Source organism: Hippoglossus hippoglossus, chromosome 7 (assembly GCF_009819705.1).
Source record: "Hippoglossus hippoglossus isolate fHipHip1 chromosome 7, fHipHip1.pri, whole genome shotgun sequence".
In the NCBI taxonomy this organism is placed as follows: Eukaryota; Metazoa; Chordata; class Actinopteri; order Pleuronectiformes; family Pleuronectidae; genus Hippoglossus; species Hippoglossus hippoglossus.
Genome location: NC_047157.1, coordinates 21,966,147 through 21,989,533, shown reverse-complemented (window position 1 = coordinate 21,989,533; position 23,387 = coordinate 21,966,147). Strand labels below are relative to the sequence as shown.

The 23,387-nt window shown below is 40.0% G+C and overlaps 1 protein-coding gene across 2 annotated transcripts in view; it reads right to left on the bottom strand.

The window, feature by feature from the left end:
• The window catches only part of LOC117764409 (metabotropic glutamate receptor 4-like), a 161,509-nt gene that overhangs the window by 31,954 nt on the left and 106,168 nt on the right, over nt 1-23,387 (bottom strand). For both annotated transcript variants that reach the window (XM_034590153.1, XM_034590154.1), the window contains exon 3: nt 17,016-17,232. In XM_034590153.1, coding sequence (XP_034446044.1) covers nt 17,016-17,232 — 217 coding nt within the window. The remainder of the gene's footprint in view (nt 1-17,015; nt 17,233-23,387) is intronic.

Here is a 23,387-nt window from a genome sequence, read left to right as displayed (position 1 = left end):
AGTGGCTTTTAATTGGTCTTGGTAATTGCAGCCCTTGCTCATTACATATATTATATTAATTTTAGCTAACTAAATAATTCCCTTTACATGAATCACATTTAAATATCACACGTGGCTAGATTACATTTTGCCACTGGACACAATCCACTTAAGGACTTTAAGGCTTCCTTCAGATTTAATGGATGACCACCATCTCCTGTTATACTGTCAACACACGAACATACAGAGAGACAATTAAAAAGCAATTGTTCACAAACGTGTGGCAGCTGAGAAAAAAACCCACCACCATTTGCCTTAATGTTTCTGTCTCCAGACTCGTACAGCATCTTGTGCTCATTAATTATAGTATATGCATTAAAGTCTATGCAGATTAATAACCAGTGGCTTGTGTAAAACCAAACTGAAGTACTGGGCAGTGCTTTAAGCCTGGCAAAGAGTAAAAATGTCGTAATTCATTAATCTCTCCGACGACCTGTGTGTTGTGTTTAAGCCAAGTAGGGAAGTGCAGAGTCAAACCGAAGCCTCCTTTTATTCTGCTGGAAACTTCACAAGCCATGTGTTCTCCTCCCAACACTCACCCTATACGACTCTTAACATCCGAGCCGTGTCTAAAAAGCACCTCTAAAAATATCCGTTGCTGAGGAGACAGTGAGCCTCCTCTCCTGTGTCTCCCATTGTCAGCCCCGGCCTCTGCTCTCTGCTCTCCTAATAGCTCTGAACACTAATATTCCTTCTCATTTGACGCCTGTGAGAGTGACACTGCTGCCGTAAACATTAAATATTTGCTGGCACTGTGGCTGATTGCAGCACAGCTCCCTGCGCTCGGTGAACAGTATTGCAGATGCACACAAAATGCATCCAAGTGGGAGTTGTGGTGGTGAAAGTGCCCGGGATAAAAATAGCCTCTTTATTGGGATACCTTTCACAGAAATACCTACACAAGCAGGTTTAATCTGCTGGATAATGTTAATAGTATAATTATAAGTCTATATAATTATAATAATAATGTCCCTTTCTTTATTTTGGAATGAAAACATGAACACTAGCTGTTACTCGTGTTGTGTTACAGCAGATTTATTAGGCAACTTAAAATTTCCCATCTGCTTTGACCTTCAATGTAGTTCCATCAATCAACTGGTGGTACTGTATACTCTCTGGCTACGCTCAGTCAAAGCTGATCACAGTGGCTCATATTATACAAATATTCTTAGAATATCAAACCAAAACAAGGTGATGTGGACGGAGCTAAATAGCGAGATAAGTAACCCTCAGCCTCTGATTAAAGGAACTGCATATGCAGTGATTTATGGAAATCAGTTGATCAGAGACACGCCATCAACCGGCAACCTGTCCGATGTTTTTCTCCGTTTCGTCCAATGCATGCTGGGACACGTTTGGGCCCCAGAGAGGGAGAGAAAATGGATGGGTGGGGGGGGGATTGATTTTAGGCAAGAAAAACAACAGTAGAGGTAAAACCCCGACCATCCCTGCTAGCAAAATATTACCTTAGATGAATTGGAGGAGCTGCGCTGTTTTAATATTGGAACATAATCAATTTTTGTTACTTATTGCGTGTTCCTCCTCTTTGCGGGAATACAGCCAAAAGCGAGTGGTAGTGAAATTCTGGGAGGAGAGAGTGAGAGAGAAATCATTGGGCAGCATGACCCTGAACTGAAGACGCCCAGGTTCAGTCCGCTGTTTCATCAACCACCCTGCTAACGTGTCCTGGAGCAAGAAACTAAATCCCCCACAGTCCCCGAGGCACTTTTCTGTCACTGACGCTGTGCTGGGTTAAGAGGATAAGAAGTAATGAAATCCTCCTCAGGGGTTCAATTACTGTATAATATCCCATTATAGTTATTATAGACTGCTGAGTCACAAATAGGGCATTCGGAATTGAGAGCTGGTTCCAGTTTGGAACGGGAAGTGTCCGGCCTATCGAAATCATGTGTCTCAGAGCTTAAAAAATTCCCACATCGATGGAGACTTAAAACAAGAGGAAGACACTGCATGGCTTCATTTAATGGAAACAAAGATGACAGTGGTGTTAGTGGTAAGGTCTGTGAAATGGTAAGAGCAAGGGAGGCTGGAAAAACCTGCAGTTTGCTGAAACATCTTTTTACTCAAATTCCAGGAACAAAACTTAATGAAGACAGGTTTGTTTGTTTGTTTGTGAGTGAGATTAGACCAAATCGACTGAACAGATTTCCACAAATCTTCCTGGAATGATCCAGTGTGGATCAGTGGAGAACCCATTACATTTTGGTGTAGATCCAAATCAGGGGGCCGATCTGGGAAATCTTTTCACTTTCTTTAACATTGCCAAAATTGGGTATTTTCAGTTTTACCCAGAAAATAATTGATGGATCTTGATGACAGAAAGTCAGGCACATTAAGGGAACTGATATCTGTCTAATGAGTGTGTGAAATGTGGTGCAGCTTGATTGAATTTAACAGGACTGTCAGGCCTTGGAGGAGGTTTGTGCCGTTGGATGTAGACCCCTAACCTACACCAAACTACAAAACTTTATTTATTACAGCAACATTATGAGGACAGCTCAGATCAATCTCACCTGCAACATGGGGAAAACAACACAAATGAACAAATAACATCTTATATGAAAGAATATTTTGGTAGAGATTGCATTTGATTTGAACCTTGAAAGGTTCTCGTATTAGATCGTATTAGATTAGAGGATGAATGACCCCAATTTCACCTATATATCATTGCAGTTTATCTTTATTATACCCAGAATCTTGTGTGTAAATCGTGTCTGTGGCGTGTGTGTGTGTGTATTCACTGTTTCTTCATTTAACATTCATGTCAAACACATGGATGCGTCTGAGTGCACTTTCTGTGCAGCCCACAGCTTATCAGGCAGTAGGTTAATATCAAGGAGCAGCTTTGGACTGGATTTGATGAGTCTTGGGTTTTACCAGTGTGTTCTACTGGGAGAGCGAGGCTGAACTGCTGCTGAATGGTTTAATTTGAGGTTGGTCAGGAGTCAAGCTCTCCCACTCAGATCTCTCAAGCTCATGTGTACTCTGGGTTCAGCTTCGCTGTGCTAGTGTAAATAAATATGTGTAGTGAAGAACTGATTATACACAGTATAAAGTGGCCAGAAAGAAAGACAATATTTGGATATACGATTTAAGTATAATATTCCACCACTGTAATATATATATATATATATATATATATATATATATATATATATATATATATATATATATATATATATATAAAACTAGTGGTGCACCGATGTATCGGCCGTATATCGGTAGCGGCCGATATTCGCCTCGTTTACTGCCATCGGCGTATCGGTAATAAACTTGACTTTCACCGATAACATTGGCCGATGTTCATTGGTATGTTTTCTGCAGCCTGCCAATCTGGCATCCAGATTATGGTACACTGACGCCGGGTTTACACAGGGCGCTGAAGCGCAGCGCCAAGGAAAGCCAGGCGCCTCCCATCCACCCCCCTGTTAAACCTTTGTGCGGTTCACATGGGCTGTGATGCGCCGCGCCAGCGCCCTTCACCGATGGTTTCGGCGTGCGAGCGAGCGAGCGTATCGCGCCAGGAAACAGACTGAAAAATGATTTTAAACGATATAATGACATATTTTATATGATATAAATGATCAAATATGCATCCCATACTTTGTATTCCCCTTCTGTTGTCCTGGAGTTTTAATTTTCCTAATTTTCCCAATCACATAATTAAATGTCCCCCTCTGCCCATCCACTACAGCCACACAAGCAGTTATATAGATAAAAAGAGAGAGGGGGGGGGGGCTAAAGGCTTGCTTGGAGAATACGTCATTTACCCCCGACAACCGACATTGAACGGGTTACATACAACAACAAGCGGAGAATCGCGGGCTGACCGGCGCGGAGAAATGCGGGTCCGGTGTGAACAGCCAGGCGGCTGCGCGCTTGAGAATGACGCTGCGCTACTCATTGAGTAGGTAGTTGTATGGCAGGCAGTTTTCATCGAAAAATATTTTTATTTTATTTGTTGTAATCAGATTGTGTTGTGTTGCACAGCAGGCTAGTAGTAGCACTGCATCTTGACTTGAATTTATATGGCATTCCCTAAGGGTTTATGCTAGTGTTTTGTAAGGCTGCATTGCAAGCATCTGTTTACAGTTGAGATGATGTCTTGAGTAGGCCTGGTGATACTGTTAAATGTTTGGCTGAATAGGTGTCTATGTCCATCCATGGCATCTAAAGTTACACTTGTCACTTTTTCTGTTTTTCATATTATTCAAGTAATAAACAAATATCGCTATCGGCTAGATTGTTGTTTTAAATATCGGTATCGGTATCGGCCAAGAATTTCCATATCGGTGCATCCCTATATATTACATATGATATTTTTAATGTATTCATTGATGCATATTGTGATGGTGTTTAATTTGTAAAAAGTGTATTTGGCCGCTGAAATAATCAAGAGGGAAATGCTGCATGCTTTAATTTTATCTTTTTTTTTTCATTCGGAGATACGTAAAGATGTCTCAGGAATAAATAAAGCAAATATGTCTGAGGATAAAATGTGAAGAGATCTATTTAAAACACTGTTTTTCAAATGAAATTCACAGCACAAACGCATATCAAATTAAAATGTCCATTATACCTTACAGCATAAAACAATGTGTTTGAGATATAACTGGCAATAAATGTCAATATCACAAATGTAAATCTGTCTTTGTTTTTCCGTGGCAGTTATTACTCCTTATAGACACATTATGTACCATCACGTCCCTGTATTTCAATAATAAATACAACAATGAAAACATCAGTGCAGCAATGTTTCAAAGCAAATCATTAATTCTACAAAGTATCTCCGTATAATATGTTTTTATGTTCATGATATCTTCCTTACTGGGCTGATTTGCTGTGTCCTTCTCAGTAATCAGAGCAGATAGCATGAACGACTCCTGTGGCTTTATTAGTTTAATTTTTTCTCTTGATAACCACCATACTGCAACCTGGCTTGTTCTGTGTCATTGAAACAAAGTGGTGATGCTGAATATTTGGGTTTCAAAGGAGCAGGAGATGAAACAAAATGATAGGAAGCAATTTGCAATTTTCCAGCTTCCAGCTCATAATGGGTTTCCAATGTACTCAAGGCGGAGATGCTCTGATGTTAATAGGAAATACATGTACTTGGCGGTGTGTGTGAAATCAAATAGGATTAAAGAGGGATGTGATTACTGTGATGCATCTTCATGTGTGCTTCATGTATGGTTTCTGTGAAAGGAGTGTTCCAGCGCTTGTACAAAAGATAATCTAAAATGAAAGCATGTTCTTTAATCATCTACAGCATTGGCTGCATCAGACATTGTGACTATAAAACATATCTGTTTTTATCTAAATCTCTAAAACATATTCAGTCTTCTTCTCTTTACATTTACTCTACGGATGTTTTTGTAAATAAGATCATTTTACTGAAAATGAACCTTTTTCACTGCAGATAGTTTCCCAGACCTGCTCTTATTGTTGGGGATTCATTTCTTGCCTCATTTACCTGATTGAATTAATTCAAACGGATGATTCATGATGATAAATGTGAAGAAAGGGAGCAGTGATGCGACAGCAGTGCCACAACAGGTGCTGTAATCTGGACTAGCTGTTAAATTGAGTGTTATGAAGTGCATGGGTCTAATCTTTGCTCCCTGAAACAAGAAAGAATCACCCACTCAGGCTTGTATTGATGACTCTGCAAACAATCGGTGGAAGTGTATATACGAGACCCCAGAACTGGAACTGTAGTTACACTCTGGCCTCAAAGTTGATGGATCAACTCAAAGTATTTGTTGGCAAGGCTATTTTCTTAAGCCAAATGGCCACCAGTCGCGGTATTACATCTGTCAGCAAGTCTGCTCGATATCAGCACGCCGTAAATCCCGGGAGGAAATAGACCCACTTGCTATTCATCCCCACAGTGAAGGGGGAAGCTCACGGAGGGCAAGAGGGCAGCACTGACAGAACATGTTATTTTGTTCCTATTATTCATCCCACACTGTTCTTTCACTTTGATGCATGCTGTAACAATGCATTCCCATCACTGTAATACATTTTACTGGAAGCACTTTATTTTAGGGGAAGGTTTGAAATATTAAAATATAGACAGTGGCTGGTTTTCAGGAGACGATGTGTATGATGAACTTTGATTCAATTCTGTGTTTAGAGTTTAATCAATGGCGCTTTTTGATGAAAATCATTAATCAAAGTGAACGCCCTTGTCACACTGTGATTGGACACTTCATACTATACTTAATGTCACAGTTCAATATAAAAACACTGCATATCAGCAGAAACTTCAGTCATGCGTCCGCCCACGTCCAATAGATCCCTTCAATTCAATCAAGCTGCATGGAGTTAAACACTCTCGTAGATATCAGTCCCCTGAATGTGCCGGATTGTTTTCGTCATGATCAGAAAACCATCCTGGATCTGTCCCTTTGCTCAAATTTTTAAAAACGGTTATTTCCACTGCGTCTGCCGGAGCTTGAGAAATGACACTGCCCCATTTTTCAGCAACTCTGAGGTTCCTGAACCGTCTTTAAATAGCCAAGTTCTTTTTTTGGGGGGGTTCAATTGTGGAAATTTGACCGGAGGATACACACTTCATATACAGAAATTCTGCTAATGCATTTTTATATTCATCAGGAGAGAATAGTGTCATTGTCAGCCATTGAGCAGCAGTGAGAGCATACTGTCACTTCTGTTCCCAGATCCTGAATGAGAAAATACTACATGATAACAGGTTCCGGGGCAACTGTAAATTAGATTTCAAAACGAGTGAATGACATTTCCCTTCTCAGTGCAAATGATTTATAAATCAAAGACAGGCCTCTGAGCGCTGTGAAATGAGCTTTTTCTGTGCTGTGGTAAAATAACTCACCTGACAACCATGGGACTTTCCTCTTACCAAGGAGAATTCACATAGCAAGCCTCTTAAGATTAAAATGTTATTAAAGCGTCACTGAAGAGTTTAAAGTATATGCCGCGTCTGCTCAGAGCCAACGGTAATGGTGCTGTATAATCAGGCGTGGGCACAGAAGAAGAGCCGGCCGCTGGAGGCCTCGTCACATTGTCAACGAGCTGCTGAAAACTTCCCTGCCACTACATTTGATTGTCGGCGTCTATCGGCTGATACGATAGCATCACCGGGTAGTATTCATTTCTAATGACAGATGAGTGAACTGACGGTTCACATTCTAAATTTCATTCTCCCCCTTTTTTTTTTATCCTGTTGAACATCACAATAGTTTCTTTCTCAGTGCTCCACAGGTGATGAATAGCTTCTTGGCTTTACTGGCATTCTTCACCAACATAGCAGTCGTTAGTGCCGAAAAGTGGATGAAATATGAATGTTTTAATGTGTAGGTAGTAGATTCAGGTTCCAATGCTCAGTCTGAACCTGCTCATTATTTTATGCTTTAACATCGATAGAGCTTTTCTAGTGTTAATGACCACTGAAAGTACTTTAGAGTGCAGTTTGGGTGTAACCAGGTGTCTGTGGGTCTAAAGTCGCTTTCCGCTGCCTCAAAACATCTGTGCACCAACAATTCCTCTGACTATGCCTCCGTTTAAACTAGCATGCTCCAAGTGCACTCAGATGGACACAAGTGCATCTACAGTTTAAACAATACAGACAAGAATATGACAACATCATCAGTCTGGAACTACACACTCTGTGCTACTTTGCAGGAGTAGGTGTAAGAAATGACCTTTAGACCTCAAGCTTTATTTGAGAGGAGACTCTGCTACATTTAAGTCTGTGGTGTCAAATGTGTGGGGGAGACAGTGATTTAAAAAGGTCCCTCTCTCTGTTTCCTCCTGATTTGCCAGACTTGGTTAACATTGGACTCAATGGGGCAGTTTGATGGAACATCAACACACAGTGAATGACCGAGGAGTTCATCTTTTGTGAGAGAATAGATTTTTAAGTGCTTAGAGAGGCATGAAACCGATCCACAGTGGCATTATAAAAAAGAAGGTAATGGATTTTTTTTTTTTTTACTGGCGCAGTGACTCATTACAAACTTTGGAATATTGTTTTTAAAATAGTATTTCGAGTACATGTATTGAAAATACTGCTTGCCTCTGCTTCTTTCCACTCGGTGCTGCAGCATCAGACTGCACCAAGGTTAACAGATACCCCCCATAGCTGCAGCAGAATCCAGCTTCTTGAAGGTTCATCCATTTTGTGATATAGTGCCTTCACCTTTAATATCGCCTCTGGCAGGCCCCAGGACAGCCTCTTTTTGGAGGCCAGAGGAGCCTAGCAGGGCAATCAGCTTCTCCAAGATACAATAATGAACAAGCCTCGGATGGATTTTCCTTCTTTGTTGAATTGTTATTGAGCCAATTTATTGTTCTAAATGCTTCTGCCCTCATATTAAACAAGGTTAAATATCCACAAGAGCATCTGGCGTTCCTGCAGTAGCTCATCAACTGAATTGTTCATGTACAGACACAAAATATGTCATAATCTTAGTCACACATTCTGAAGACAATACTTTCTACTCCAACAGATTTAACAAATTTAGAAAAGAAGAGTTTACTTCATCCAAACAATAACATTTCGATTATATTTCTCCTTCTTTTGAAGTTATTTCAGTTCCATTGTTACGCTGCTCTGCCCATTCAGCACTTTTTCTGTTTTCCACTGTCCATTACTTTGTTTGATTAACAGTTTGCAAATGGTTTCATTTATTCAAAACTGCCACAGCTACACTTTCGAGCTCTGCTTTATGGTTCTTTCAACCACCTGGAACATGGTTCCTCAGACAGTTTGAAAATCAATGGAGGGTTTTAGCTGCAGGTGTACACAGAGAGAGAGAGATCGTCGAGACGCTGTCACAGATCTGCATAATGTGCTTTATCTCTATCGAGTCACAGAGAATTCCCAGAACTGCACGACACAATATCCCAAACTTTACACTTTGAACAAAACGACTCATATCTGCGGTTTTAGTTTATTAGCCTACGTTATCTTTTTCATAACTTAAGTTAAACATGAATTGTGTAAGCAGCTTTTCCATATTGCTCATCACTTCTCTGCTTCACTCTTCAACTGTAAAGCCACACAGTAATAAAAATAATGTCAAGGTTTCACCGTCAAAAGAAATTTCCCCTAATGTCTCTTTTAACCCTTTCAAAGCCGAACACAGTAAAGCAGGAGGATCAGCCGAGAGGAACAGGAACTCCCACCTTTCTTCCTCTCTTCATTTCCTTTATTCGTCTCTTCTCTAATTTTTTCCGCAAAATTATAATTAGAATAACACATTTACATTAAGCAGGGAATACTGTGGAAGCTACAGATTTACATAATGCTAACTCTTTATTTGTTAAATTGCTCAGCTATTCTGTTAATTCTTTTGATCGTGACACAATGAACCAAAAAACAAGAAATCTATTCATTACACAGATTCTCGTGTTTTGTTTCCTAATTGTTGTATAATCCTAATCTCATAGTGTGTTTACATAATAAGTAATGTCCTTGTGTGCATTGGTTACACAAACATTAGAAAATATTAGAGAGAAACTCTTCTTCAGAGAATATTTTTGACTCTACGTTTCAGCTTAATGAGTATTCAAATCGTTCCTCATGACATTTCCCTCATGACAAAGGGCGCAGTATGCAACCATCATTTCTAACATTTGCATAATCTCCCTGTCGTCTCTGTGCTGCTGTCTTTGCCCTCCTGCTTCTCCTCTGCTTCAACTGTCATTTAAGGAAAGAAAAAAAAAGATTAATTACAATTTCAAAGTATCTACCCAAATAATCTTAGAGGAGTGTTAGTGTCCAGATTTGGGGAAAAGTAAGGCAAACCCAGAGACCACTAAAAATGGTTATATAGATATTTAGTGTTTCATTTTATACGCCTGCCTGAGATAAATTCTTAATGCTTTCATTCCCAAAGAATGTCACCACCTGACGCAATAGAATCCACTAAATTAGACCATAAAAAAAATACAATTCCCACTGAGAGAAAATCGCACTACCTTTCATGAGGTGAGGATAAAGTGACGTGGTGTGTCCACCTCCATTGCTGCAGAGGACTGCTCTCTAATAAGGACACTGGAGGAACCAAACAGAAAGAAATCTCCAGAGGGGGAGCAGAGAACCGTGCATCAAGGCAGGTCTTGCATTTCAAAGGGTGACAACAGCTCGACATCACAGTGAAAAACAGTTTCATCCCTCTTCTGTCGTAATCATCTTCCATAATGACGCTGCAGCCTTAATCTCAAGGGGCAGTTTGATAGATGTTCCACGATGGGGAAAACCCCCAGTGAAAATGCAGCGTTTTGAAAAGAGCTCTGCGCCCCAAAGATGGAACGCTTCACAAACAGTCCACAGCAGCTGCAGACAAAAATGATGACCTTCGTATCGCCATTTGACAAAAAGTCCTGATGATGACACTCTTCCACATGCTCATTCTCCGGGGGGGGCCAACACATTCAAGAGACCCATGTAAACAGGTTCTGTATGTGAAGCTCATATGGTCTAACATTAAATATTTATGCCTCTTTTTTTCCCCTGTTCTGAAATGGAAATGCTGAGAATTCTTCTACCGCATCTTCTGTGTCCCGCCTCCTTTTTAAACGAATACGCAAATGCTTTCTAAGAATGCAGATTGAATAAACTGTTTTCTGTGATGTCTCATTTACTAATTGGTTTGAATCATCTTGATATTGCAAGAATTTTGAAATAATGCAGATATTCAGTGCAAAATGATCATGATTGCAAAAAGGTTATTATCGTAGTTTGGCTTCTATAGTGTCATGGCTTTAAGAATAGCAATGTTGGTTGGTTGGTCAGTTTTTTGGCTGGTCGGTTGGTTGGTTGGATGGTTGGTCGACCTGTTGATTGGTTGCACCACCAGCAGGTTAAAATATTACATCAAATGTTCAGCCTACGTTTTAACAACAGAATGATGTATGATGACGGCCATGCATCGCAGCATTGTTATCCTCTAGATTTGTAAAAGAGATGTTACAGTTGGGTTGAGGAGCCTCATGCATGTTTTAAGAAAACAGGCTGTAGATGGGGTGTGAAAGGTTCACAACTGAGAGTGAATGATTCAACATTGCTGCTCGTATTCGACTCTGGCAGAAAAAGAAATATCCAACTGCTGAAATGAACAGTGCAGAAGACCCTTAGTCAGAAACACCATCTGCAATATCACAACAGACAAGAACATATTGTATTTGTTTCAGGTTGGAACATTCTTGGATGCTTCAGGTTTGTTGTGTTCAGAGAATTCAAAACCTGTTTATATTTTAATAGCACTGTCTGTTAAGGACATATTCTAACTCATCTTGAACTAACTCTAGATTTAAGGTACAAGACATAGGATCATCTATGGAGCATATACCCTCCCCCCCCTTAGTCGTCTCAATTGGTCTTAACCTTTTCAGCTTGAGCTCACGCTTGCTGTCACAGAAACACTTATTCCGCAGCCTTAAGACTGATTCTGCTCCACGGTGCTGACACCCGAGTCCGGCCAGTGTGATCAAATGCTGTGTGAGTTTCCAGTTTAACACTCGTTCCACACGAAAGCCCAGTAAGCTGGGATCTAATGATATCAGATTCCCTCGCCAGCAGGCACTTGAACACCTACACCAGCGCCCACATGCCCCCAAACCACGAACTGATACTTTCTGAAAGTGTTAAATATAAAATAAAAAATGTGTCTGTAACTAAGGGCCTTTTTAAAAGTAAAATATAATAAATGTATTTCATTATATTGCTTTCTGCAAGGAAGTACGTGGACCTACAGTAATACAAAATGCATATTTGAATGTCCAGACTACTTTTGATATTTAAATTATTCTGTCATTTTCACTCATTTTTACAATTATTTACATGTGTCCTCCAATGAGCCTTCAACAGAAACATTAAGCTGCAGGACACTGTGAGGAAACAGCTAAATCTTGAGCTTGAGACAAGCTGTGGACTAAACTAGAAATATAACTGCATTTAATATCAATATGCAAGACCTTAATTAATAAAGCTGACTGACTTCATCGACTCTAGCAGAGCAGTCATGTCGATAATTGCTGTTTTTCACAACATGAATTTAACACAAAAGAAAAATACATGTGCGATTGTATTTAATAGAACTGGAGGTTGTATTGTATTTTTTACTGATATCACATTGCACAACTCTGCCATTCAAAGCTCAGTAGCTGAGTGAGAACAGGGCCACTCTGACATTAGGTGGGCGAGACTGCTGCTCGTGGCCTTTGGCTGCTTAATGTGATAGAACATTTGTCCAGTTCTGATCCAGACGTTTTATTATGTGAACAGACAACTGTGGATCCCATTTAGCAGCCAAATACCTGTGGTTCTGATTCTTTGACAGAGAACATAATCAATCAAAGCCTGGTTGATGGGCAGTAGGTTGGAATCAAAACAGTATTTCAGCATGTGACATGTAAATGTTTACCAGTCACATCAGACTGAAAGCAGCAGCCGACATGACAGATGTTTTGTCTGAATTCTTGTTCATAATTGAAGAGCGTTGAAGACGTTTGTCTCTGAGCAGTGATTTTGCTCGCGTGTTTGACAGTTTGCGTCTGAGATGTTGTCTTTTATTGTCAGGTGGTTAAATCAAGTGACAGTGACGTCTGAGAAACAAACAAATCTTTTGTCAAAACTAAAAGTCTTTCCCTTGTTGTGCCCCCTTGAGTTTCCTGAGCAGGTCCAGTATTAAAAAGGACATTTTAGAAAAGTAAATGTCTACGAGGACAGAAGTTTAACCCTTTGTGTTGGGATATTCAAATCTAGCTCTGGGAAATGTCCATTAAACCTGTCAGGAATGAGACTTGAGGCATCAGTCACATATGCTCTATAGCCATACTACTGCACGTCTACATGTGACCAGCAAAAGATAACTTTCTAACAGCATTAATCATTTCTACTCTACATTTCTTTAATTAACTGTTGAAGTACTTAATGAATGTGTAAAACTAAGCCTTTTAACTGTGAAGGCCCATGGAAGCTTCGGAGAGAATTAGTTTACACAAGGACAAAAAGTCTCACGAATATCAGAGACGGCAAAGTTACTTTCTTGGTGTCACTTTCCCAAATTTGAAAGTTACTCCAAACTTTTTGGTCGGTCACATTGTCACTTTACTGTCTTAGTGTTGGTGCTGGTAGCATTTGATAAGAGCTGTGATGCACAAAACTGTCCTTAAGATTAAATGTCCTTGTCCAAGAATAACCAATGATAAATATTACTGAAGCATAATGAAACATTTTGGATTGATTACTTTATGATCTATTTGTGATTTGTCTGGTAATGGATATGTAATTACAATAATATAAACACATTTAAATACGGTTTTGGATGTGGATTGCAATGGTCACAGTCAAAGCTTTGAGGCATTCGACCAGAGCTAATACTATAAATATACATTTTGTACAATCATCACAAATTCGCATTAGAGGGTGTAAAGTACATGTGGATGTACATACTGTATAAAGTTATGAAGGGACTCAATGACCTAGGATCATCAGCTCTACAGTGGTTATCACTCTTATGGTTGCCTTGTTTGTTTGCTCTTTCAGTTACATGTTGTATATAATATACTATACTGTATTATTTAGCCTCCCTGCTACTAGTTACCACTTCTAATAATGATGTTTAATCCTTTCATCACACTTTAATAAAAACAGTGCTTGTGGTTGTATTGATGCAGAAATTCAGCAAATGTTTGTTTTCTGCAGCAATTTTCTAATTGATAGTCTAAATAGGCGATATTACAACTCAGATAGATGCAACACATCATTAGTATTTCATTACTATTTCAAATAACGTCTGACAGACCGTAGTTAAAGAAGATTAGATTATTAATTGCAACAAATAGCTGTCTAGCTTTTGTTTCAGAGTGTAACTAGTTAGGTCCCCAAAACACAGCACAAGATACCACCCAAACCACCATACTAGTAATACACGAGCCTCACCTACATAATGTACCAAGCATGTTGGAATTCCCCAAACAAAAGCTCTCTAATTAAGGTGTGACCTCGGGAGGCACACTGGGCTGTGACATGATATCACTGAAGCAGTAAAACCCCTCAGAAGGAATAAAGTCTCTGCAGCTGGAAATTGAAGTTTGCAGGGCTCGAAGCATTCATAACTCAGTGTAGGTTCAACGTAATGAAAGGCTGAGTTTGGATAAAAATAAGTTGGGGTTCACTTCAGGGGTTCTCCACCTGACTCCAAGTGAGCAAAACAAAACAGCAGACACAAACACATCCACAGTGTAGTTGTGTGACTTAAAACTGCGTTATACCCTTTAGAGTTTTCTTTTGAAAAGGAAACAAAAATATTTATCATAAAAATGCTAAGTTTGCTTATCTACCCTGAAGGCATAACACAACCTTTGAATATGTTTCCTATGTCATACAAATCTTTTTTTGTGAGTTGTTTAAACTAACCTCTGCTGTTCTTCAGTACATAACAACCATCAACTACCAGCCTTTCACAGATAACTACCTTTGTATAAAACTAATGCCGCATGGAGAGAGGTTTACACACAATGAAATAAGGATTCACACTTAGTTTAACCAAGCTGTCTTCACCATAGCTGATAGAAAAATCAACCTGTAATGACGCACATCATGTTTAGAGATGAGATAGTGTGTTGAAGATTAATTCACATTATATGCAGCAAATGGCAGTGAATAATCATGTTGACTTACAAGTGACAGTGGAAGGAAAAAACTGTTCACAGCTTAACAAAATATAAATAAACCTCTAGTCTTTTAGAAAATTTAATGAGGAATTGTTACATATTATATCCTTAAAACAGTTACACCACAATTTGTAGGGGATTGATTTCTCTACAACCTCTACATGACTTTTTATGGTAATTTGAAATTCTGAACTGATGGGTTTTCACAGGCTCATATTAAAATATTTGAATTATACATGCAAGTTTAGGCTTCATTTCATACATGTAGGGAAAATAATAAAAGATTATTTTCTAAATAAATGAGCAAAAGCTCAAATCATGCTGGAGCTGTCGTGTTGGGTTTTGAATCCCCTTTATATGTATTGTTAGGCAAATAGGCAGCTGAGCTAGACTGACTGGGGGGGCTCTGCAGGAGTAATCTGCTGCTGGTGCTGCTGTAGGATGACTGATGATGGGCAGCAGCTTAGAGCTGGTAGCAGAGAAAGGGAAGCAGTGGCACAGCGAGTACTGAAAATGTCGGTAGTGATTACATTCTGCTTCAGAACGGGTCAGGGGTCAGAGTGAGCATGTGCCAGCAGCTTCCTGTGCCGAAGTGACTGTACGATACCATCTTCTTATGTTGCTCCAGGCTAGCTCTGCAGCCTCCCTTTCACACTGTCAGTTCTTCTCAGTATGAAAATCCAATTCAATTCCATCATTGCATCCACTGAATGCACCTGTGCAGCAGATATTTCCCAGAGGGAAGGTAAGTTTACTGTAAAGTCAGGTTTCAGGCGAAGAATTTAGGTTTCAGTATAAGTCAAAACCAAGAGTCTCTGTTTTATGAAACATAAACTGTAAACATTTACAGGTCTTTCCCAAAAAATACCTTTTACTCTTGGATGCACTGTGAAGGGTATGTGTCACATTTCATTTGAAGCTGTCTGAAAATACATATTTGAAGCTCCAGTAAGAACTTTGAGGAGGACGATTGTTTCGCTGTTGAGTTCAAACATTAACAAACCCTTCATTCATCGCTCCACTAGAAGCTCCCCACCCCAAATTCATGGACCTGCCACAATGTCAGAATCTGGACTCTCTTCAACAGCGTGGAGGTTGATACTCTCACAAGATGAAGCAAAGCAAACATTGTTATATTTAATGTCATCAAACAAACATGGTGGAGTAAAAACTAGGAAGGATTGGTTGTTTAGAATGATTTTACAAAAATGCTGCGACTGAATAGAAGACAGTAGGTTTATATCTAAGCCGACGACAAAGGCAACGTTACCTGGCACATCATTTTCAATTATGCATTCAACCAAATCCACTGTGCAAGTGACATATGATTGATGGACAGATACTATGATAAAGAGCAAACAACAAGACCACAAACTGCAACTAGAGCTGCTGCTGCAAAGCGAATATACAGAGAAGACAAAATTAGTTTCCCATAGCGAGCACATTAGTTCCAGACAGGGATACTCACTACTTTCCGGCCATTATAGCTAACACAACACCCACAAAACTTCTTGGCATACGAGTAAGCATTGCAAATGTCCGTTGGTAAGTACTGAAGTGCTTGTTTTCTTACTAACTTGATAGGATTAGTTATCGCACCGTTAAGCAAGAGAGACAAAACTATACAAAACATTAGCTGTTTGCAAAACTGTTGTTGCCTCCGTCAAGCAAAAACAACAATCTCTGCAGTCGTTTTCCTGCCTTCAGATTAAGAGGCTCTTCCTCCTTTGCCTGATCATAGCTTTTCTTTTGATTTTAATCTTCTGACCCTCTTCTCTTTGGCTGTTCTTCTGCCATCTCTCCCTCATGACACCGTGTTTATCTTGTGTAGTGCCGCTGGTATACACTGCTGGAGGCTGCTTCCCCTGTTAATCATTTAATTATCACTATCTGCTGGCACGTGTCAGATTTACAGTGTCTCCCTTCCTTTCCCCCGACCCCCCCTTCCTTTCTTTTTATGCTTCATGCTGCCGCTGTAGTGTTGTCTGCCTTGGTGCAGGCCAATTTGTTTACTTCCCTTTTACAGAGTCAGGGCTGTTTGTTTCTTTTAGCACACACACAGAAGGGACATCTAGCGGACCGTGAGGAGATACTCACTGAATTTGACGGTAAGTGTATTGGATTATAATAGCTTACTCTACCTTCAAGACACCCAAAACCTTGTCCACTCACAGGGAAACACTTTGGGTGTGTTTCTCAGCACACAGAATGAGATTCACATTGTGAAAAACACTTTCACATCCGTCTGAACAAACACGGATGCCTGAAGACATGTTGGAAGAAAGACTTACCATCCTCTCGGGACTTTTGAATGAACGCATCGACGCCGCTTTCTCCGTAGTTTCCTTCTGAAGCCACAGTGGAGACGTAGTTCCAGCGCATGGCCTTGACGATGTCCACCATGGCCTGGGCCTGGTAGGTGTCCGGGGGCACCACCCGGGAGAAGAAGTCATAGCGGGTGTTGTCACTCAGTTCTGGAGCCGTGGAGGCGTAGCTCACTTGAGGGATCTAGGAGAGGAAGAAAGAGAGAGATGCGGTTACATGCAGTGAAATGTATAAATGATATGCATTGTCAAAGTTAATTATATATAAAGTGGGAAGGTTCGTTGCAGTTTCATGTACAAAAACATGATTACAACACCTAACATCTGCTGAAATCCCTCCACTGCTCTCCATTGGTATTCATCCCCTATATTTGGCTGTTGCTTTAAATTGTTCCTATGATCACAGATGTACCTTCTGAGGAGTATTTTCCACACCAGTCAAGCAACACTAATGTTTTCATGTATTCACACTTACCCATTATGGTAGAATTAGAAAACAATAAATATAATATATAAAGGTATTGTCTTTCTCAGATTTGAATGGAAGAGGAATACAATAAGATCAAATTTCATGGGAGAGGTTGAAAGAAACGTATTGACCTGATGGAAACTGACACATAATCTTCAAAGAATCATTAAATAAAATAACAGTACACAGTAACTCCGAACCTTTGAAAACATTGAGGTTGACAAAAAAACGGCTTAAGTTGACGAGTACAGCTCTCAGCCCTCTGGTTGCCCTTGTGTCCGGGCTCCTCTGGAAGGTTTAAATCCCTCTGTTTCCCCGACACAAGTGTTTCAGAAGCCGCTTCTGGGATGAAATTCTGAGCTGCTAATCTGAACTTTTGCTTCCTCAAGTTATTTCAGATTTATGGCTGCCGTTAGCGTCTGTGATCTCCCCACTCTATGGCTTCTGTGCTGCACAGTTGGGAACTTAACTGACCAGATTTTACGACATTCAATAATGTGTTTCGGGGGTTTTACTTCAAATATGGACACATTTTTTATGCCCACGCACGTTTTTTTTCTTTTGTCCTGATTCCAAAGGGTTGATGAATTCAGGCAGTAGAAGTGGAGGCAGCTGCTGCTTTAAATCTGAATATAGTTTGACAGCATTTGAGTCATTTTGAGACATGTTCACCCTGTTTTTATAGCATCAAATAACTAATTAAAACCACACTTAACAGAAAACGAGCACATACAGCAGTGTGATAAGAACTACTTAAAAAAACTGACAGAAAACACCGTTGAGAAAAATATATTTGACGTTTCCCATCCATTAACATGGAGTAGGTGGGATTTATGACTTATACAACAGCTTTAATGTCGTCCATCTTTATATACAGTCAATGGTCTCAACACAATTTGCTATAGCCAGTGACTATATCTATAAACTGCTGTAATTTGTTTTAGAAATGACTTTAATAAATTACTAATGGAATAAATAACCATGTTTTTCTGATGATAAATTCAAAGACCAAAATAGTGGGCTTGTACTGTGCCTTCTCGTAATGACTGACAGGCGAATGAGATGTTACTCATCCTTTCCAAATACTGTTTGTCATGGCACCTCAGCTTCCCCCTCGGGGATTTTGACAAATGCTGTCGTCTTTGAGGAATCCACACTGAGATGAAGGGACGTGTGGACGGAGGGATAAACTGGATATGACACCGGAAAACATTTTTGAAACCTGCACTATGTTCAAACAACATTAATTTGTTGCAGCTTAGAAGATGAAACCTTCTATCCATCTAGGTTTTTTTTTTATTAACCTGCATTTCAACATAGAAATGGTGTGTTTCCAGGGAAATCCAGGTTACCTACCAACCCATTTACAGTACTTGCATCTCGCTGCATCAAAGTAAACTTTATCTAACAACAGTCCTACTTTCCCAATATTTGCTCCAGTACCTGCAGACAGGCTGCTGGGGGAAGAGATATCATCCTCTCCTTGCTCCCTCACCTCCCAGTGGAGGCTTTTGATGTGGTCAGCTGTAGCCCTGCACTCATCCTGCCTCTGCTGTGCTCCCTGCTCCTCGCCGCAGCCTGTGTGAGGAGCACAGCTGTTCAGTCGGTACCAATGACCTACAGCTCCTCACCACTCGTAACTTCACACCGGCTTTGTGGGGTTTTGCTCGGTGAAGCCAGAACAGAGGATTGCGAGTGCAGAATTTGTTATATACCTGATGTAATAATATCCGGTGTTCGAGGTCGACGGTGCTCCGGTGCAGGCTCGGCTTTATAGGTGGTGATTTGAAATGCGACAAACATGCTGATCAAAGGCTGCCTTGTTAACTCGATTTCCTCTCAAAGGAGAGAAGAGGCAGAAAAGGGAAAACCTGTGTGCGTGGAAATGGACGATGTGCACGCTGCATGTCAGAACCTGGACTGACGGCTTTTCAGTTGTCCCCACCCGTCACACTGTGCTGTGTCCACACGGCCTCTCTGTGTTAGTTGTCTTGTTTTGAGCTGCAGTTGCTCGTGCAAATTGCATTGATTCATGAAACTGTGAGCACAGACTGACATCAGTGTTGGAGGCAGACATGTTTCCTGCTCGTCTTCCTCTGGGATTCTCTCGGAGACGCAGACCTTGACAGGATCTGAGTCTGGATCCTGCGAAACCGGTGGCTGTCAGCTGACTTGTCGTTTTCACACTTGGCAGTAATAGCCAACTAATGTACACCTGATCCCCCAAGTTGCCTTACTTTGTCTGCTCTGACGCTGAGTTGAACTGTTCTCTCTTTACATCTGTTTCTTTCTCCTTCTTGGAAGCCAGTTTTCTTCTCACACTTCTTTGACGTCATTCGGTGGATGGGGGATCAAGCAAACTGAATTTAAAGTGTTGTGCAAAGGTGTTGGGAAGGTGTTAATGATGTCTGCTTTTAGATCAGTCCAAAGTTCTAACACACAAGCAGAAGAGTGAAAATTTGCCTTTTTAGCAATTTGCACCTACAGCTCACTCAGCTCTTCAGAGTGCATAGAGTGATAGACGCTCTTTATTGGTTATTTTTGCAAATACTCTCTGTTCTTAAGAATAGAATACAAGGTGATAACACAAGTATAAGTGTGGCAGAGGACAAAGATGGCAAAGAATTACAAAAATTGAAGGAGATGATGGCAGCTGTGACGTCAGAAAAGACATGATACCAAATTTACAATGGTCGAGAAAATCCGAGCAACAAGTATCCATGTGAATTAGAAGTTCTGATATGTATAAGTATTGATCATAATCAGAATAAAAAAATAAATCATGTTAATCATGTACTATCTGTACAGCTATATTAGATGTTAGTATTTTGTAGTATTGTGAGCATGTTTCACTCGCCAAAGATGTGATTTAACTCAAAGTAAAAGATGAAAATGACTGATAGTATTGTTATCTATTATTATCATCCATAGATGTTTTGGTAATGTTGGTAATCGCTTAGTGAACTTCTGATTTGATTTCGGTCTTATTGCACAGGCCGAATATCCATATAAATATTTTCGTCCCTTGTTTGAATTTCTACAATTTAGTTGCGGTCATGTATTGTGGGGCCACAGTCACGTGTCTCGTCCCATATCTGCCAAATAAGTCGGGGCTCCAGCGAAGGTACCCAGTGTTTGTTTATTTTTTTTTACCTGAGGGATTTTCACGGCTGCAACAATCACACAATTCCAGCATTCTGTCAAGAACCGGGACAGGCAGAGCTTATCATGTTTGTGTTGGCAAGATTTCTTGCTCACTGGACTAGAGCGATAGTCCTGAACAGTTTGCTTCCTCTAATAGAACACAATCATTTCTTAGCATTGAGTCAAGAAATTTAATTCCTCTTTGAGGGCCTCCTCTGATCCTTCCCCCATGAGAATGAAAAGAAACGGGGATTGTGAGGGGGAAAAGTAAAGATGTGATGTGTTGCGAAGGGGAGAATGTGTTGTATGCAGCAGAGAGAGGATGGATATCTTGGCAGGGGTTTGATATATGAAAACTGCAGCTGATTTCAAGATGGCTCACTATACTCCCACTCTAGATCGAGCGTTGAAGATCCCTGTAGGTTGTTCGGGGGGGGCTCCATTTTAGTGATCTGTTACCATCTGCTCAGGCTGGGAGCTTCCTCTCTGTGATGCAAGTGCTTTGTGACCTAATTACTTCATAGAGAGTATACCAATACAGTATGCCCCCCCCCCCCCCTTTAAGTTTCTAGAACTACTTTAATCTGTACCCACTCACCCCAGAACTATCTATATAATTGCTAATGGGCTTTGGAAATATGCTTAATTGCTGTGATGTGAGTTTCAAGCAGATTTTTGATGCAGATTTAATGTTCAAATCACTTGCTTTAAATAACTGTTCCTTTTTTTTTTTTTAATACAATGAGCTCATTTGGCACCGCATCAATGCAGGAGTAATGATGCTCATTAGAACTGAACAGAAATATTATACATCTGCACTGTTTGCTGGGGAAGGAAAATGAAAAGCTTCGGTCGGGCTCGTTAAATGATTACGTAAATACTTCCCGCAAGTACAGTATGTTTACTGTATATTTTTGACCTGTTAAAATGGAAAAATAAATATGTTTTGAATGAAGTAACTTGAGGAAGCTGCTATTGTGGTGTTGATATTTCATCTTAGTATAAAGTATGATGAGGTAAAAGTTTGATTATATGCATACTTATACATCATTATAATAACAAGTAATAACTTACTAAAGGTGCTCAATGTTGTGTTAAATTTTGGAAAACAAAAATATGAAACACACCACGGACAGAATATAATCCTAGAAATGCTCGCTGGTGATATTGAAACTAGTGGTTACAAGCCTTTTTGAACAGGTGGGTTTTAACATTAGATTCATCTTAGACTGTGTTTTGTTCAACAACGTATTCACTTAACCTTCTTCCTTGAGTCACGAGTGCTTGAACATAAATAGTTTTATAGCGCCTCTTCAATTGAAAAACTTAAACTTAAAAGGATAAATCTTATATCTGCATTGCTGCACAAATATGTTTTTCTGTAGTTGGCATTTCATCATTTGTTTGTGGTATATGTGTTCTTTTTTAAATTACTCCTCTTGTGCGTCCATTGTGGTTTCATCTGTTTTTTCTTGCCTTTGTGATTGTCTGCAAAACCATGATTTGCTTCACCTATGTCTCATTGTCTCCCTCAGTATTTAAGTCTGTTTTCCCCTTCACTCGTTCTCAACTCATGCATCCAGTTTCGGGCTTTGTTTTTTTCCAGCCTTAGTTGTTGGATTAACAGAGTTTGGACATGTGCAGTTTGTTTGCCTGGCAGCTTGTTCTCCAGTTTATTTCATCTGTCTGTGTGGAAGCCAGGTTTCTTTAATTAAAAGTGTCTTCACTGCACATTCTTGCTTTTGTGTGATTTTCTGCACTTGGGTCCAGAAAACATTGAACTATAACAAAGCATCTCATGGCATTTTAATTACATTTTTATTTTCACAACTATAACATAATACCAGGGCTAAACAGCTTCATTGTGCAGTACACAAACAATTAAACTCTTAATGTCGCCTTTTGCCTGGGACTTGTGGCCTAATTTACTTTAAGTTTAAGTTTAAAACTAAGTTTAGGTTTAAAATTCACTAGCTAACTAACTTGCTAGCTGCTGATTAAAGTTCTGCAGTTGCCATTATAGCGAAAATTATAGCCATTATTTGTGAAATCAAGAGCTTTTGAATGGTAAATGCTTTTGCAACTGTAAACTGCAGGTGTACTGTGCTAGAATGGAAAGCTCGACTTGCAGAGCAGCAGTAACTTAACTTAACATTCGACTCCCCAAACTCTTTCACCTTTCAGTTTCCTTGAGGGAAACTGTTCAATTAGTCCTAATAATGACACTGTAGCTTGTAATTGACAGAACAGTTTTACACCTGCTTTTTATGTTCAGACGGAGGCAAGTGTAGTTATGTTTGTTCTCTTTTGAGGCCCCGAGAGGCGAATGGCTCACACCCACCGGAGTCTTCACCATTCCATTAAGAGGCAGCTGCAGGTGGATATTATCCAAGGTGAAGCCTTCGGTCAGTGAGTCCCCACAGTGTAGATTTCCATTCTTACTGAGTGATAAATTAAACAATTCTCCTCTTGGCATACGGATTGATCAAGCCATTGTCTTCCAGACAGTTTTTATGTGGTTTCTTATTTTCAACTACTCAACAGTTTCAGTGTTGTCATTAAGACGCATTACTTTTGCCAAGTAAAAGCAGATTGCTATCTCTCCAGCCTGGCTTCACCCTGTGACTAGCTGCAGCACCAATGTGCTGAGTCATAGAGCACATTGAGATCTCTCCACCCATTGTTACCAAGATCAATATGATGAGACTTGCAAGTGAACAATGCAA